Source organism: Pygocentrus nattereri, chromosome 23 (assembly GCF_015220715.1).
Source record: "Pygocentrus nattereri isolate fPygNat1 chromosome 23, fPygNat1.pri, whole genome shotgun sequence".
Classification (NCBI taxonomy): Eukaryota; Metazoa; Chordata; class Actinopteri; order Characiformes; family Serrasalmidae; genus Pygocentrus; species Pygocentrus nattereri.
Genome location: NC_051233.1, coordinates 14864772 through 14884080, shown reverse-complemented (window position 1 = coordinate 14884080; position 19309 = coordinate 14864772). Strand labels below are relative to the sequence as shown.

Genomic DNA, 19309 nt, shown 5'->3' with positions numbered 1-19309 from the left:
CAGTCATAAGGCCGTTTCGGAATAATGATGGCGCAATGTAAGCGAGTGTCTCATAACTGTGCTCAAAATTGATAGTGTCTTTGCTGGAAAAGGTTCAGATTTGGCCTTGTCCAACACGCAGCTGAGGTCTGCCAAGAGTGAATAGAACAACACTGAACTGAACAGGAAACATTTTAAAGGGCCTTGAAAGAAGAAAGCTGTTCTAGTAAATGAGAGTTTATGAAGAAAGGCTGTATTTGAAGAAAAACCACCATGGAATTTCTGGGTGTGTGGAGAGTAGGGATGTGCAGATATTGAATTTCTAGGTCAATAATTAACACCTCACCTCTGCCACTTTGGACTTTTTTACATTTTATCACTATAATCCATGTATGAAATTCAATTGGCTTAATACAGTTAAATCCCTATGTCCACTTGGATGATGTACACATTTTATTTTGACATAAAATTAATGGTTTTTAGTGGTTCCTTCACACCAAGTCAAATGCATTCTTTGTAATCCTTTTCCACAGTAGCCATAAAGCACAATTTTTTGAGGTCCCTCAACTATGCATTTTTTTTCTTCAATAACTTGATGACATGTTCAAAGTCTATGATTTACAAAACCAGAAGCAAACAGGATTTTCATCCTCATAGGACAGCAAACACATCAACAACAAGAAAAGTGTTTTATTGTGTTTATATGATATTTTTTGTGGTAGTGGTGCACAATTTCTTGACATGAGGAAAGTCGCCGTTGTGCTGTCCAAATTTTCTACACTTATTTTCACAGTTGCCCCCTCTTACCCCTCACTGCTCACTAGGAGCTGAACACTAGTCACATTTCACACAAAGACAGGAAACAGTGTTAAACATTTTAAGAAAGCAGACAGAATACTGAAAAAAGAATACTGAAAAAAACACGATGAGACTAGTAGACTAGAAAACATCAAGATAAACCAAAAAAATGAAATGAAACTTGAAAAAATGAAAATGAAAAAAACTTTCACTGAGTTTTACTAAAATACTCACCATCATTCTCCAGCCTTTCAGCTTTAGTGTGGCAAATATTTTTTGATAGCCCCTGCAATTTTATGGCTAACGTGTTGCTTGTTGTATAAGCTTTGGTGCTCTGCCAAGAAAGGTGAGGTGTTTTGCTGCCATTGTGACACAAATTTGCTTCAATTGTAACCACGACTAAAGAGCCCAGCCTGATTTTTAACGTATCCATACAGTGCAGATCATTGAGCTGGCTCTGATTAAAAACGTCTAAGCAACATTGCAGACTGTTCGTATCAATCTCATTGAGAAAGATGGCTTAATATGCAAGGTTAGGGTCAGTACTGAAGTACTGAAAATATCCCTACTTTAGGCAGAGTATAGTCACAGTAGTGATAATTTGCTTTTCATGTAGAAAAAGAATTACTCAAGTAAGAGTAAATAAGTTAATCATCAGAGAATTAGTCCATCCCAACCTGAGAATATTTCTGAGTAGATTTGGCAAAACTAAAGCTGAACATGATATTGAGTTCCTTGTGTATACTGTTAACATTATTCTCTTTTTTTTCTTCATTAAACTTGCTGTCTCTGAACTCTGGAGGACTGAAATGTTTTTGTGGCTGGGACCTGCTCTATTTGATTGGCTCTCAGAATAAAATCTTCTAAATTGAACCAGGCTTTCTTCCAGTTGATGTATGAGCTGAAACACACATTTAGTTTTGCTCTGTTACAGTTACTAAAAATCAAAGTAATAAAGTAAAAGTAATTGGAAATGGAATGTTTTTACCTCCATAAAATAGGCAGTGAACTGGATCACTGATTGATTTTACACTTGGACCTTATTTTATGTGAATATTTTACATTATTTCGCAGACTCTCTTATCAAGAGCCAGTCACAACAGCAGGTGAATATAATATTAGGATTATTGCTTAGTGATGCTTTTTGTTATATTGCTTGCCTGGACATGAAATCAAGCCCCAGTTTTCTTTGTGTGGGGTGATGGTGTTATCCACTACACAATCTGTGCCATGCCTACCACTAACATTAGCCTAAAAAGGGGTGCTAAATTATTGTCTATAAACAATATATCAAACTGACAATAATACATTTTCACCTCCTGTGGCTACTAACACTAGAATGTTGGGGAAATTTAGAACAGTGTGCCATGATCTTTTTATTTTATTTAAGAGTAATTTTATGGCCACTATTCTTCACATGTCCAGCAGCAGCTGGCAATGACAATGCAGGACCTACCTAATGTGGATAACTGGTATCTTACCATCACCTCACACCTTTAATTCTCAGTGCCTTTATATCAGGGAGGATGGCAGGAGAGAGTTTTTCCCCAGCACTGTGCCATTGGGAAGTGGCTGTGAGTGGCTCTTGTGCTGGCCGGAGTGCTATAATTTTCCCAGGCTGGATGATGGATGAGCTGGTGTCAGCCTCGGTTCATTATAATGCATGCCATCTATTCTTCTCCCAGACAGCCTCTTCTCCAGGAAATGCCATTGAGAAAGAGAGAGAGAGAGAGAGAGAGTAAGCGTGAGGGAGAGGCAGAGAGAAGAATGTGATTATTTTGTGATTGTTTTGATGGACTGTGGTTATGAAAAGTATACACATTTTTCTTTCGCGATAACAAGCTTGCATTATGGGCTCACCCGAAGAGGTTTCAGTCGCTGCTGTTGGTCATGTTGTGCTGGGAATCAAGTGATTTGGTATAGTCTGAAACATCAGCCTGCTAATGCAGTACCAAAAAACACTATTTGAAGATGCATCTGCGATTATCCGAGTAAGTCTAATGATTCTAAACTAATAGAAAAGGTGCTGTGCATTTGGAAGTAGTGACTGATGCTGTAACTACTTGTTTCTTTTTTTGTAAGGTCTTTTTTTATAAGGCCAATTTTCTACATTTTTCTTAAATTTTATCTTCCCCCAACCCTGAACTATATTTTTCACTTGTGTTCACATTTGTGTAGGTTTATGTACCAAAAAACAGCCATAATTTATTTTTACATGTCCATTGCCCAACTGCTCTTTATCCCTTAGAAATAAACAGGTTGTTTTTGTTACTGTGCCTTTAAGACTGCTAACTGTACATGAACTATGTTCAGATTAGCTGCCTTGTATTGTACCTCATTCAAAAAACAGTCTAGGATGAAACCTTCCTTATAATTTCAACATGAATGGGTAGGCTAAATAGGTGGATATGTGTGTGTTGGTTTTCATGGCTAAACTGTCAGGTGCATAGCTAGAACTTCTAGAAAGGCGTGGCCAGGTAAAACCCACAGATTTTATTGGAGTGGCACACTGCCAAAAAAAATTAAATTAAAATGCCATATAAATGAATGTGTTAGCTTTTCTCTGTACATCGCGAAATCTATCCATCATTTTCAGATGAATAAAATATTATATCAATACAGCTATTGCTAAAGTAAACTGAGTGACAAAAAGTGTTGATGTAACTTATTTTAGTCATGAATGCAGAAATCAATTTGAGTCAATGAATTCAAATGCATCACTTTAAGAAAAATTTCATACAGGCAGGTCAAGTTATTCATATAGGGCACTTTCACTGTAGGTTATACATTAGTGTAATGGTTAGAAAGCTCAGTACTGTATCAGGGAACCTACAAAATGTGCATGCAGCTGTAAAAAGAAATAAGCATGATAGATTTATGATAGATTATATCATAATCATGATTGATTATATCTGCCTAAAATTGGTTTAACTCATCATATCATTAAATATCCTACTTTATAATGTAGCTCAGAGGGCAGCACTGCTGAAGGGATACAATGCACATTCAGTAACCTGTTTACTGAGCAAATCAGCCTATCACAGCAAGATATGCTAAATAGTAAATGTTGTGTCATCAGACTCTCATAACTGATTGGTTCCCTGACAGCAGATTTTCACCATAAAGCATTATTTATGCTTTATGAATGGTGCTATATGATGATGGCTGGATGTCCCACTTTGCCATTATTGGGGTGTCTAGATGGTTGGCCATGCTTCATTCCAGGGTGACACTGGCCAGTGAATTCAAAAAGGGCTGTTGTTGCATTTTGTTTCCATATATGAACTGTAGACCATATGGGGACTAAAGAGGACATACTGAAACTGTACCAGTGTTTATATACTACAGCAAACTACTGTATTTCAAAAAAGTACTGTAAAAAAGTACTGTATTTCCATTTTCCCCTGATTTGGGTCCTCTATGAGTCAGTAGTAATATGGTTTCATACTTATACGCCCATATAAATAAATATATATATATATATATATATATACACTAAATGTAATCATTACACCATAGTGCATTTTATCCATGACTGGATGTACCATAAGAACACCATAGCCAGTGTCTCCTTATTTATTAAATAAGGTTAGGCTATATCGGAGAGTGTACACACTGAAGGCATCTTACAACAAAGGTGGTATGCTGCTTAGGAGAGTCTTTTTCAGGCCTTAAGGACATATTGAACAAGGTGAAGAAACTACAAATGAATTCTGCCGTGTTGCTGGTGCGGCTGGATCAATAAGTGCTGGGCTCAGCTCTTGCCGCGTCTGATATGTATCTCTCTCTCTCTCTCTCTCTCTCTCTCTCTTCTCAGTTATAAGAAACGGCACCATGCCAACATCCACTTCTCTCCAACAGGAGAGGTTATCAGATACAGCTGGGTTTTACAATGTACGCGGAAATAACCATAATTTGGCAAATGGGATAGCGCTCCCTCACTTATCACAGCATTGATTCCACAGCCGATGTTTAGTGTTTTCCTTTGGATCTGGCTGGCTCTATTGGATTTCGCCTTGTTTTACTTTGCGCAAGTTAAGTCAAACATCCCTGATTGCATTAATACAGCTCAATTATGTATGGATTTGGGATAGCTAAATATAAAATATAAAACGTTAGTACTACATTGTGACTGCCATTCTCTAAAGATATTTATTAATTGCTATTACCGGTAATGGTCATAAATAAATCAAAATAAGCCTAAGCCTTTAAAGGTATGACTGGAGACACAGTAAGGATAGGCAGCCTAGTTTTAAAAGTTATTCCACCAATTACTGACTAAAAATGTAACATAATCAAACAAATCGGACATAGTATGTCACATATCCTGATTATTTTTCCTATTTTTACTCTCCATTTCAAGGCTGTGCCTGCATTACAGTTCATTATTTATTTCTTTCACTTGTGCTTGTCAAATCTGTGGAACCACCAAAAGTATCACCCTCAGATAAACAGCACTTAAGGCTTTCATCTTCAAGAGAGAGGAGAAAAAAAGGTCCACTCTTATTTCAGATCTGAAAAAATGTGTGTTGCTGTCGAAGAAGAAGGAAACAGACAAAAAATGTAAGAAATCAAATAAAGACGCTGCTGATATTCTTGGAACGATGAACTGACCACCCCAGAGTCCAGACCTCAACATCAATGAGTGTGTTTGGGATTGCTTGGATTGTGATAAACAGAAAAAGAAACCAACTTCTGAGACTGAACTTTGGAGGAAAATATCCCTGCAAATTTCTTTGAAAAACTGAAAACAAGTCTCCCGTAAAGAAGGGAAGCTGAAATAAAGGCAAATAAACGAATGAAGAGCAGTCTCTGACTTTTGCACAGTACTGTATTTTACATACACATTACAATATAAGCTTATTACTCAACAAACCTATTACAGGGTAGATAATAATGACCTTGTAACACCACCAATGCTTGTATAAGGTGATTTTGGGTAGAATTGTTTTTGCCAGTGACAAGAAATGTTATTTAGACAATGCTGTATGCATATTAAATATGAAAATTGTAAAAATTTTATATTCATGTGACATCATTGTGGGAATTTTTCTAAATGTTTCTGCAATTGTCATTGAGATGTAAAAAGACATTCAGAGTGATTTGGTGTGAAATGGTACCATGTATCACTCTTTTGTACCTCTCTGCCATGAAAAAAAATAAGGTTTAGCTCAGCAACATTGTTTTATAACAATCATTAAACAATGCCTAACATCCAATTAGGTAGCTTTTAATGGCAATGAACACTTCAGACATTTGGACACAGACCAGTTTGAACAGTTCCGACTCTGTAGGTTTCTCTAGAACAGAGCATTTCACATCAAACCACTCTGAATGACTTAATTAATTATTTAATTATGCAGTTTTAGTTTTATACCACGTTTCTAATAATTGCTTAATATTTTAGAAGTTATCACAATGGATGTTTGTTCCAAAGAACCAAAATGAATATTTAATGATTTGATTGCTGTAAAACCTCAACACAAAAAAGTCACAGTAATGTGAGGAATAAAGTGAAGCTATTAAATATTACGCTTTCAGCTGGTGAACTTGACACACACACTCATGTACTAATACTACCACAAGGCATGTATTTATTGACCACAGATGTGTTTGTGTACATTATGCGCAACATGTTTTTGTCTGCTTACATTCAGGCCCACTGTTCTTTACAATGGATGTCAAGTTTGGATCATATGATATTCTGAAAAGTCTGACTAATACTATCCTTTGGCTCTATTTTAAAGCAATTCAAATCAAGCTATTGAAACATATGTCACGGGCCTTACACAGTCATACGCAAAAGTCTGAACACCCCTTGTGTTTTGTTGATTTTCTTGGTGTAAATAAGTTAAACATCCTCTACAGAGAACACGCTTATATAGACTATTATATTGTATTACTTCAAACTGTGGTCCCACAGTAACAACAACAAAAAATGAAATACAAATACATATTCAGACCTTAAATATTTAGAAAGATTGTTATGATCTATTTAAACCAAAGGCAATGAGATAATAATAAGCTACATTATATATATATATATATATATATATATATATATATATATATATATATATATATATATATATATATATATATAAAAACCATTTATAGGCTGTCTATTGGGAGGTAGGGATTCCAAACCATAACCCCCACAATAAACTTTTATTCCTTTTTCTTCCATGCTGTTTTTTGAAAGATCTTTTTGATTTCTATGAAGTTAAAAGATTTTAATTTAAAATTGTACATTTTTAATTTAAAGAAACTGTTCAAAAAATGCTGCCCTATATTTTTATGTCATGTACTGGCTAAGGTTTTTGAGTTCTGCTCAACATAAACTGAAATTGTCACTACTGAAACATTTCATAAAATTTTGGTCATGTTATGATTGTTTTGGTGGTGACAAAATGGATTTTTCAATCACTTATTTCAATAACATAAAAAGGTAAGGCATAAAGTCAGGCAAAGCAAAGTTCATTTCAGTATAAAGTGCTTTGCTGAATTTAACAGATTGAAAAAATCTCATATATAACATAACATGTATTTAAGCATCTGCGATGGACTGGTGACCTGTCCAGGGTGTATCCTGCCTTCCGCCCGAAGACTGCTGGGATAGGCTCCAGCACCCTCCCGCAACCCTGACGGAGAAGCGGCTTAGAAAATGGATGGATGGATGGATGGATGGATAAAAAAAACAAACACTTGCAGCCTTTATCTCGTTTCATTTTCTTAGACATGTCTTATAAAAAGTTGTTTTCAAACAATTAAATGCGTATCGAATATCAAACATCATATATGAGAACTTTGTCAGGTTTTCATTTTAACCATAGTATTGAGACAGCATTGTTTCGTGTTGTCAACAACCTCAGACTCAGTGCTGATGCATAAAATCTGTTCATTCTGCTTTTGATACCATTAATTCACAAGATTCTAATCCACCATTTTGACTATTGGGTCAGCCTCTCAGGTATGATTTAAGGTCGGCCTCTCAGGAATTATTTAAATCTTACTTACTCAATAGATAGTTAATGGTTTCGCTGGGAAATCATTCATGAAAAAATGTAACATGTCCTGTGGTGTACCACAAGGTTCAGTTTTAGGGCCTTTGCTTTTTGCTTTGTACATGCAATCTCTAGTTAATTCATTAGGAAACATAATATTAACTTTCATAGCTGTGCTGATGACACAATTACACATTTCCATTCCTTCTGATAATCAAGTCTCTGTTGACAGGCTTACCAGCTGTGTGTCAGATATTTCTCTGTCACTAAATCATGAAAAAAATGAAATACTGATCATTGACACTAAGACTCAGAGAAAGCTCCTTTATGAGAAGCTTGGTTCAGTAGCTTCATATTGTAAACCTGAAGCAGAAAACCTGGGTGTGATCTTAGACTCTGAGCTCTGTTTCACTCCACATGTAAACAAATTCACTAAAGTAGCTTTTTATCATCTGAGAAATATTGCTAAAGTTAAGCATTTCTGTATCAGAGCGATGCAGAGAAACTTGTTCATGCCTTCGTTACAAGCTGAATTGATTACTGTAAATCTCTTCTTACTGGACTTCCTAAGAAAACAATACATCCTTTACAACTCATACAAAATGTGGCTGCACAGATCCTAAACAAAATTAAATTATTATGCTTCTAAACTGTGGAGCTCAGTTCACTTTTTATTAGACAGTCAAGCTCAGTGCGCTCTTTTAAGAAACATTTGAAAATCTCTTTAATTTGCCATTTAATTAAAACTCTTGATAGCTGATTAAATCTCTTGATATCTACCTTTTAGATCGATCTGTATTGTTTTCTTCTATGATTTTCAATTACTCATAACTTATTGTATTACTATTAAGCTTTATCACCTGTCTGTAATGCACTTTTATCTGCCACTGGCATGAAAAGCATTATATAAATAAAGACATTGATGATGATGATTATTATTATTACTAATCTTACCCCAATATTGGTGCAATAATATTTAAATGAGAAAAGTGTGAGATCATTTCTGTCTACAGCTCTTTTTTTTACATCTCAAACTTCCAGCAGTCTTATCAGTGCAGATGGAGACCTCACACTTTTCTCATTTGTGTCCAGAACATCTTACAATGAAAGGCTTAATCGCCCCCTGTTAATCTCCTCATCTCCTAAGAGGGCTTTAGGGGAAAGAATTCAGAAATCTGTGATCCTTCATTAGAACAAAACTTGCTTATTCCCATAAACATAAACATGGGATCCAACTTTTAAAATAAAAAGGGTCAAACATAATGTATTCTACTGATATACAAACAGTGACACCTGGTTGCATAATAATAATAATAATAATAAAATATTCAATGAATTCAATGATTTTAAACAGATTTTTGGTAACATCTTCCAATTTAAATAAAACTCATTACTACAACACAGTAAGATATGAAGAATACATTTATGATTTTTTTTCCCTGAACTTTTCTTTTTATAATCTCTATGCTGTTATTAAACATTTCATTATTAAAACATATGCAAATGTTTGTATTTTGTCATTTTAGCTCATAACTGCATCACATTCACAGGTTTTTTATGTTATTTCATAACTTTTTTCATAACTACATTTTATTGTTACTTGGAGTTAACAAGGAAAACGGAATCTGAACAGATAAAACGCTAACTTTTTATGAAACAAATAAATAAATAAATAAAAATAGCCGCGAGAAACAGATGTGACTCACTGTGGTGATGAGAAATGGAGTAAATATGCTGTGTAAGTGTTGATAAAAACATTAAAAATACGAAAAAATCGCAATTTGCTGTTTGACCTACTAACGCAGAACATATGAACATATTGTTTATGTGCATGAAGATTATAACACTCAAATATTTATGACGGCAGCTGAGACCCAGTGAGAGGGGCTCCACTGGGTTCAGCTCTATTTCTCCTGAACCACAGAAAAGTTGTTCTTGGGAAAGCCATGCTTCCTTCTGGAGTGCCTTTCCGGCGTTTTTCCACGGAGTGGCCCTCTTTGCCTGGACTGACCTTGACGTGAGATCGTTTCGCGTCTGCCTGAGTGCATTTTCTCGCGGAGGAGCTCCAGAAAGTCTGAAAAACTTCATCTTGATCAAACATTGAGAACCAGCGCCTCTAGCGTCGAGATGAGGTTTCTATCAAAAGAGGCTCAAAACGCTGCTGTAATCCTTTTGCTTTGATCACGTGTTTTTTGTGCTCTACTTTGCCAAATGGGAAAGCGAGTCTCTGTCGAAGCCTGGCGGCCGCCATTACATAGCTATGCGTGGTGGGCTGTCGAATAGCGCGAAAAGCTGCCAGCGACTGTTAGCGTAAGCGGCAGCACGCACACACACACTCACACACTCTCTCTCTCTCTCTCTCACTCGCTCTCTCGCTCTCTCACTCATACACACTCACACAAAGTAAGAGGCATCTATTTGCATAGCCTCCATCCAAACATACGCTCACTTAGCAGCGTTAGCGAATGAATTTTTAAAGGATCCAGAAGCCTCGGTCGCTCTTGGGAACACAAACACAAAAAAGCGGTCACGGATGGCTCGCTGTGGATGCTTTTTATATCCGTTCGGATAGATTTCTCTGTGATTTCTGGCGGACTCGGGGGGAGATAGCGAGTCTCGTCAGATGGCTGTGTTTATTCGGTGACTACATCGCTACTGGATCTCCTTCGTATCTGAGGCTGTCATCGGATCTGACTGACGCTTTTGTTAGCCTACTTGAAACGAGCTGAAGAAAATCTGGCGGCGATATCTGGGAGAGGACGTTTCGTAATGGTCTAATACAGAAAGGAAGGAAGATATTTTTTTCTGAAAACCTCGCTCGGCTGTTCTGTTTTCCTGCTGGTGGCTGACAAGACTTTTTTCGCGTAAGGAAGAAACGAACAGCGTTTTGTTTAATCGCTGAGCGTATCTTAAACGCGCTTGTTGTTATCTTCGCCTGCCTTTACATTACATCTCCCCTAACTGACTGAACAAGAGGAGGGTCAGGCTTTATTTTTAGCACCGCGGTCTTGTTCTTACTTCCAAAGTGAAACGAGGATTTTGACCGTTCTTCCTCTCCGCCGCTCCGTTCGTGTGTGTGTTGTTGTGTGTCTGGGGACTAGGACGGTAAGAAAGCGAGTCTATAAATAGCTCCAAACTGCTCCATCGACATTATTATTTTCTCTTTTTTTGCCAGCTTCTCACATGGAGGGCTGTGGAGGAGTCGCACGCGCCCGCTCGCGCTGTTTTATTGTTCTTAACAGAGACGCCTCAATAAACGTATGAGTGGATTATAAACTGAAACTTCTGGGGCGCCACACTAGCGTCGATATTGAGACGATTTCGTGGATTTTGTGTGTGAAAGAGGGGGAGCGAAAAAACCAGCGGTCCTGTCCTTGTTTCATCCTGTGGATTATATGATTATTTGATTATTACACAGAAAAAACTGGCATGGACAGGGATCGTCATATTTCGCGGCGAGGATTAAAAACACGGATACCCACCGCATCGCCACCAACAATGATTCGGTTTCAACCGCCTGACCTGGAGCGAGAGAAACGTCCGAGCATCTTCGAGTCTGTGTGGATGGAAACAAAGTGGTAGTTTCGCGTGAGAATCGATAAAGACATTCCTGCGGATTTGCCACACTGTAAAATCACGCCTCCACTGTTTTACGCTCAGATCGTGGCTCGCGGTGGGCTGCGTTGTTCCTGTCGCCTTTGAACGGTGGGTTTTTTTACAACTGAGGGAACTGAGGGTTTGCCAACCCCTCCGACCACCCACCCCCTCTGCTCGGTTCTGACACCGATCGAGGATCTCGACATGCCCTACGCTGACGAGCCCATCGGCGGACGATTATGACTACAGCAGCGAACTGGGTGGCTAACGGGGCGAGCCTTGAAGACTGCCATTCCAACCTTTTCTCTCTGGTACGGTGAAAGCAAATTGTGTCCAGCACAGAAAGCTAGCAGCAATTGGGTTAGAGGGTGAAAGGCAGCCCAGAGGTGGGCGAGTGGGTGGTGGGGTTCTGGTTGAGGGCAGGGACGAGCCTGCTGTTCGCTGTGCTCAAGGTACAAAGGTGAAGCGATTTCTGGTAGCCTACTGTTATTAGCCAATCATTAACAAGCCAAGAGCTCCAAATCTGGACTTGGAGGGTCAGGGGAACATTTTATTAGCTCTCTGCCACCTCGCATGCTGCTTGGGGCTACTGTTTGGAATGGTCATCAGTGACCACAACCACCTCATGTACTGAAGAAGGAGGTGGAACTAAAACATTAGTTGGGGAGTCAGTTTGTAGTGAATTTATTTAAAATGCCCAGCTGTTGCAGAGTGACCTCTGCTCTTGTGTTTTTGCTTGGGTGAAAAATCTCTTTACTCAAAACATTTCAGATTTGAATGGGTGTTTTCTTAGTCTGTGCAAAATTCCCTTACAGCTGCAGGGCATGTGAAGTGCAGCCACCTTTCTGAATGGAAACTTTGAGCACATCTCATATTCCTGCTGCTCGAGCTACTGTTAGTTTATGTCCATAATTGGGTAGTAAAAATTGCATCATTTTCCTATATGCATGGAAAGGTGTTGTGCTGCATGGTGTGTTGGGCTGCTGTTTAAAGTGATTAAGAGCTTTTCTGGCTTAAATGCATTTAAGAGATGTCAAACGTAACTCAGGCAGTAACTTTTGCATCAGTAGTGGATTCGTAAATATTCCGAATCCCATGCCTCTGGCTAGCCACTGGCTTTCCTGGTCATTGCTGGAAGATCAACACACCCGCCCCTTCAGAAGGCGTAACAGCTTGCTCACATGTTCTCAAAATGGGAGGGCCGATCTCCATGTATTAAGGTCAGGCTCTTTTTAGAAGCTTGTTTTTGTTTGAATTAAATAAAATAATATCAGTGAAAGCGGATTTGAGCGTTAAGTAAAGGCATGGAGCACCTGTGTATTTTGTTTTTTTAAGTTTTCTTTGAAGCAGAATATGCTGTGTGCCTTCGGAAACATGTCCTATAGATGATCTGCTTTTTGATTAACAATAATGAAACCTGTCTTTCCTTTATATTCCCAATGAATCAGGGATATTTTCTGTAAAGTCATATGCAAAAGATTAGGCTCCCCTGGTCAAATGACAGTTTAACATATTGGAAAAAGAACAATGTGTTTTTTTTTTTCCAATGTGTTTATTTTAGCAAATAAATAGAACTTGTGGCTTAAAATTGGCAGAAAAATGCCACATTTGTTTTTGTTCCTTGTAGAGCACGTGTTAACTTATGTTCACTTAGAAAGTTAACAAAACATATAATTTGATCAGGAGTGTTTTGACTGTATGTGCGTTGTAAGTAATATGTTTAGGGTTTGAAAGAGCTAAAGTTGCTTTAACAAAGTGAAACGTTTCAGGATTGAAAAGGAATGAAAAACATGCCCTGATGTTACTTCCCATATAATCTCATAGCTGATCTCTCATGTCGATACATATGTAGTGATGGTGGTGAATACATAGATTTCAGTAGAGTTTACTGAGATTAACTCCCCCCTCTAACCACCACCTCAGCCTATTGAATACCACAGAACAGAATGTTTTAAACAGTGCCCACTTTCCCAGAAATCCCAGAAATAGACCAACTATAAAGAGGCGTTATTCAGAGGAACCTCAGCTGCAAGTTGGATGTGAAGAAATGCTCAGTCTAACATGAATTAGAGCACATGGAAAACTTGGTCTGGCCATCGATAGGAAAACAAGACAGCACAGTCTAAAAAAGAGTCAGCTCGGTTTGAGCTTGAAGAATGTGTCCGGCTGCAGAGTTATTTTTTGTACCGGCAGGAAGAAAAGAGAGAGAGAGAGAGAGAGAGAGTGTGAGTGGGAGCTGGAGCTGGAGAATCTGTTTTCGTTTTAGGAAAGTATTATGTGTGATGTGCATTTCCTGAGTTCAAGCTCCGGCCCAGTTTGAAAGAAGCTGTCGCCCTCTGTAGCTCTGCCCTGACTCATGTTGTAGTCACCACTGAAATATGGGGTAAAGGGAAAAAAGTACTAAAAACACACACATGCTGAAATCCATATTCTGCTTAGACATATGCTAGACATATACTTACACTTAAGCTCAAGAAAACACATGTTGTCTTGCCTTAATTAAAGGAGTTTCTCTGGTATTCTTCAACAGGGTTTTTCTGACTGAAACGTTGGTAATTAAGTGTCGTCGAGTGGCAGTATAATGTGATCAGCTAAGAGGTGCTCATTAACCAAACTGTATTCAGACAGAGAGCTCTGAGTAGGCTGGCAACTATGCTGTGATGCGGCCAGCAGGGAAAAAAGAAGCCAGAGTGTAAAGAGTACATAGGAAAAGAAATGCAACTGAAAGTGAGTCATTTTCATCAGAGTTAGAACAGAAAAGAGGCAAATAGCCCATATTAAAACGTGTAAACGTCTCACTGCACTGTTAGAACAGTCTTTTCTGGGATTATCCAGCTCTCAGCCAGGCAACCCAGAGGTCATGGCCAGGTCTCTAGTGCATCGCTGGCTGGTAGGACTTCCCTGCCACCCTATTAGAGGGGTACCGCAGGAGCCAGCAAATGCCATCCCCAATAGCTTTGCTAATAGCCACTCTAAGGGTGTCTTTTATGTCTGGCAAAGAGCAAGCTCCATTATGCAAGTGGTAGCAGCATTTTTTTAAGGAGAATAGTTCTTAGGCAAAAAAAAAGGAAGAACAACCTAGAGGTGGATGAATCACTCAGCATAATCTCTTTATAATGGCTGTGCAAGGTAAGGCTAGATTCTGCTCAGTAGAGGGAGTCGCTGGAGGCAAGCTATCTGATTATTATCTTGGACTATGAGTTAAGGTTTAGTAACCTGGTTGCGCTATGCTCAGCAGAAGCCACACTCTAGGACTACTGGTTGTCTTAAGTGCACCAGATGGAGTGCAAAAAGGAAATATGAAAAAAGGGGCCATCTGGCTTAAAAGGCAGTCATCCTCTGAGGCTACCAACCAGGCTCTGATGCCTTGATTTTCAGAGTGTAGGGCACATCTGCACCTTAAACAACTCTTGTCATTGACCTAAAAGCCCTTCACCCAGGATGTTTGTCCGTTGTTCCATTGGGAATAATATTCACAGCGCATCCCTACTCCTCCCTCTCCTGCACCCAACAGATTACTTCACTACAAATCGATCTATTAACGAGCCTTGTCGCTTCTACTGCACAGGGCGCAATGATTGAGGGGCGTGGAAGCTTGTCGGTAAAGGCAGAATAAATCCTTCTTGGATGGATAAAAAGATGGATCTCTGGAGTATGTGCGGGTGGTGGGGGGTGGAGGGGAGGTGTGTCTGCCATCAGGGTGAAGTACGGTTAAAGAACGGTGGTGGTATTCGTCTTTAGGTGCCCTCATGTGTGTGCCACGACACTGCAGGAGGCTGATATTTGGGAGTGGCGGTGGTTTGAGTGTGAAATATGTAAGCCCTGCAGTGCCAGCTGTGTGCTATTCTTAGCCTTCTGGTGTTTCTGCGTGCAGCGTGACACAAGGGAGTAGAAGAAGAGGAATTGGCAGAAAGGGGGGCAGACTTGCAGCCACCACCGCGTCATCAGGATAAAAGATGGTGATCGTCTTCGGTATCGCCAGTGTCTGCTCTCCTTCAAGGTTGTATTGATGGGCCTGGCAGAGCTTCTAAATTTGAGTGTCTGATACAATCCTGCCAGGCTTAGACTGCAATGACTTCATCCAGCGAAGTCGAACTAACCAAATTGCATCACAGCATGTGCCCATCTAGATCTCCAGCCCCCCGATCTGACACAGGCCTCGTTGAACGTTTTCCAGGGCATTGTACCGTGACGCCGAGTGCGGGATTAAAATGAAGACTTTATACTGCTTGCTCTAAAATCCTTTGACAGGATTCTGTTTGCAGTATGCTATTCTGAGATGTTGTTGCACAACAATAGGAAGGCTTTGATTCGAGGTGGCCATGCTAAGTACTGAGGATTGTCTTGATTAACAGCACCAAGACAAGTCAAGGAATTCCTGCAAATGCTTTCTTTTTTTGGCTCAAATTCATGGATCCCCAAAATAAAAGCCACTTCTTTGTGTTTGTAAAAGAACAGGAAAAATTACATTATGTAATTACTCAGCTAAAGTGGCATTGTTTCATGCCTGAGTTTAAATAGCTAGTGAGCAATAGTATTACTGCTTTATTTTCAAAACACACTCATGCTTGTATTGCATATTTTAGGCCATTGAATCATTCTGTAAACATGCACCATGTCTTTGAAGCTCTTAAGCTCCTTCTCTGAAACCCCTACCTTCGCAAGACTTACAGGATTCCCATGAAGCTCAGTAGCACGGCCAGGTTGATATCAATATTGTGTGCCATACCTAATCAGGCAGTTCATAGAATGCCCCAAGGGCCCAGTACACAGATGCTGCGTGGAGTGAATCAGCGCGTCGCACTTGATCAGCAGCCTAGCAGAATAAATATGGGTGTATTTTAAGGTCTCCAGCTTTACTGCTGAAGCCGCATTCAGTCATGGTTTTAGTGGCTGAATCGAAGACCACACCCATTTAGTAAGCAAATGACAGATTGCAGGTTGGGGAAGAACCACAGCAGGTTGGGACCTGCTCGCAGGGGAGTTTGGTGCAATCTCCGTGCCTGATCAGTGAAGAGTCCTGTTTCACCTGCCTCAGATACACATGCCCTCCCACAATTGTATGCCACAACCTGGGATCAGGTTTAGCAATGCCTCAGCAAGAGGTGTAAAAAAGCAAAAGCTGCCTCTTAAACTTTCAATTTTGGTGCATCAGCTGCTGTCACTGCTGTGGTTTGGGTACTTAGTTTTAAGTGCGTATACATACTAGAGTAGTGAGTGCTTTTTCCTAAGCTGATAATATTTTGTTTCACTCACGCCAAACCCAACCTTAACTGCTTTGACTTCTTTTTTGACCTGAATTTCAGAGGCCTGATGCTCAAAAAGAAAAGTTATTAGTATAGTAAGTGAACAGATGCTGTATTTCCATTTCCAGTAAACATGGGAATGTCTTTCTTATTAAAGGACCTGTGTGGCTAATATAGCTTGCTTACTGGCCCAGCACTGTAGGCGGTTTATATTAGTGTCCAATTACCCCTAAAGTTGCTGCTATTAAGCAATTACTTGATTACATGCATGCATTCGGTTGTGGAATATTATACTACCAAGGCCTAACAAGCCTGTAATTTCCTACATTTTTATTCACCGGCCTTACTTTCCCACCACACCTTTAGGATTAAGACCTAGCAAATCCACCAGAGCTTCGGCACTTGTTCTGACCAGGGCTTCAGTTGGATGAGTGTTAACAGGTTTGAATTTTCAGGCTTGATTATGTAGGTGGGTAGTTATGAGACGCTTATGTTTTTCAAATCAAGTGCGCAAATGAGAACCAGGTTTCGGAAACTGGGCTCTCAAAGCACGAGGGCTGCGGAAGTGTGAGTGCGAAAGATCGAGAATTATTTCCCTTTGTAATTTACAGTCAATAGAAAAAGATCCCTAAACTGCCTGCAATGTTATCTGTCTGCTGTAACCCTGGAGACTGAATCCTGAAAATTGAATAAGTTGCTGAAGTCTTACAGATGTTGTATGTTGCCTAGCAACTGTTTTGACTTCCCACTCTCCCCCATAACTCTCTCTCTCTCTCTCTCTCTCTCTCTCTCTCTCTCTCTCTCTCTCTCTCTCTCTCTCTCTCTCTCTCTCTCTCTCTCTCTCTCTCTCTCTCTCTCTCTCCTTCTTTTCCATGCCTGTCAGAGTTAATTAAGTTGCACGGGAGACAAGCTGGTAAAGAAGGCCTTGGTTTATTTATTTGCCTCTTAATAATTCAGGCTAAGCAGGGACGGTGTTTTAGGTTGCTGGCCCATCTTTGGAGGAAGCTGCCTTAAGGGTCTTGTCTCGTACCTTTGTTTGCCAGTGTGAGGGCTCTGGTCAGCCTTGTTCATTACACTTTGGCTTGTTCCACCCAATCCCGTCCTGCCCCTCCCTTCACCCTGACAGGTAGAAGTTGGGGGGCTGATGGCGGCGCTCCACCTTGTGAGGCTCTCCCCTGATTGGCAAGTCCATCCGTCACTCTGCCCGAGGGACGCCAACTGCTCTAATTAGGTCGCTTGCTTCCTCCTGCCTCCCGGGGCCAGATCCTTGCTACGGAACAGGATCAAATGTTGCCTCCTCCCATTGTGTTTTCTTGTGAAGGTGGCAGCAGAAGGCAGAATTGAAAGCACCTGTATGGAGGCACGAAGCCCAGGGGCTATTTTGCGCACCTGTCTGACACGTTTCTTTGTGACCTACTCATCCTGGTGTTGCAGTGCTAGCTCATCTTCTGCTCGGCAGCCATAATAAAAACGCTGTGGACAAAAACCATAATCGTTTGGGTTTAACTAATTTTGATGGCTTAACTGGAGGTGGGACTATCATTTACACCATCCAGTTTGATCTTAAAGGGGAGTTTTTATTATTATTATTATTATTATTTATAATTAACTTTATAAGATATAAACCAACTAATTTAGAGTGGTTTCATGTGACATGCTCCCTTCTGGAAAAACAAAGTTAGAGTTGTTCACAGTAGTGTTGATAGGGCTATAAAATCTCCCTCATAGAAAGTTCTGAAATGTTTGGAAATATGCTGCCTGAGACATTGTTTTATGACATCTTTGAAATGTTTGGCCTAAAACACATTTTTATTTAAATTCATTCTTGATAGAGAGGTATATGCAGGGGGTAGGCATAATAGTCCCCAAAGAACACAGTTTTCAGATTTATCTGGATTTTACAAATATCATCATTCCATATAAAAACTCATAAGTCAGGTAAGGTCACTGGTTATTTCATATTGCAAAAATAGTCATTTTATTTACTATGTAGACATTGCAACATCAGGTTCCTGTCATCACCACTGTATAGAAAATTAATGTCAGTAAATTTTCATATCAAACCCCTCTTTCCATCTCAGTGATTAAATAATTAAAATTTTACAGATTTGTGGAATTTCCCTATAAGTCAGGTTATCTCAGCAGCAGGATGTCAATCTTCCTCCTTCTTGAGAAAGACACTGGCCTCTAGTCAGAGACTTTGGTGCGGGAAACATGCTGTTAACTTCCTGTGTGGAGCAAGGATGGAGCAGGGTAGTTCCTCTTCTGCTTTCTTTTGGTTCTGTAATACAAGAACAACAAGGATCAACAAGATCCAAACAGATATTCAGTATCTGTTGTTTGATCTCAGAGTGTTCTCAGGCAGAGACTGTCCTCCATGGCTGGGTCCTCTGTTGTAACCTCAGTGACTTCAGCAGCTTTTCTGAATGCCTGAAGCTGTTTAGCAGGAATCGTTATCCAGCTTCAGTTTGAAAAACCACCAAGCCTCCTGAATGATCTCTGATCAGCCTCTGAAAATTCCCTAGTAATTGGCCTTTGGTGAAGTGCTGCCTAGTCACCAGAATCTACCTACGGTGATGCTATTTCTTAATTCTCTTGTCTCCTTTTACAAATGTATGCTAGCCTTTCTTTACAAGACACAGGAAGTGTTGACAGATGAATACACACCATTTTTTCATGCATTTG

The 19309-nt window shown here is 39.6% G+C and overlaps 1 protein-coding gene across 5 annotated transcripts in view; it reads left to right on the top strand.

Moving 5' to 3' along the window:
• Positions 1-10017: 10017 nt before the first annotated feature.
• Positions 10018-19309, top strand: part of LOC108437214 (mediator complex subunit 13L) — a 145772-nt gene continuing 136480 nt past the window's right edge. For all 5 annotated transcript variants that reach the window (XM_037533434.1, XM_017714166.2, XM_017714165.2 and 2 more), the window contains exon 1: positions 10018-11689. In XM_037533434.1, the coding sequence (XP_037389331.1) occupies positions 11618-11689 (72 nt within the window). In that variant the 5' untranslated portion in view covers positions 10018-11617. The remainder of the gene's footprint in view (positions 11690-19309) is intronic.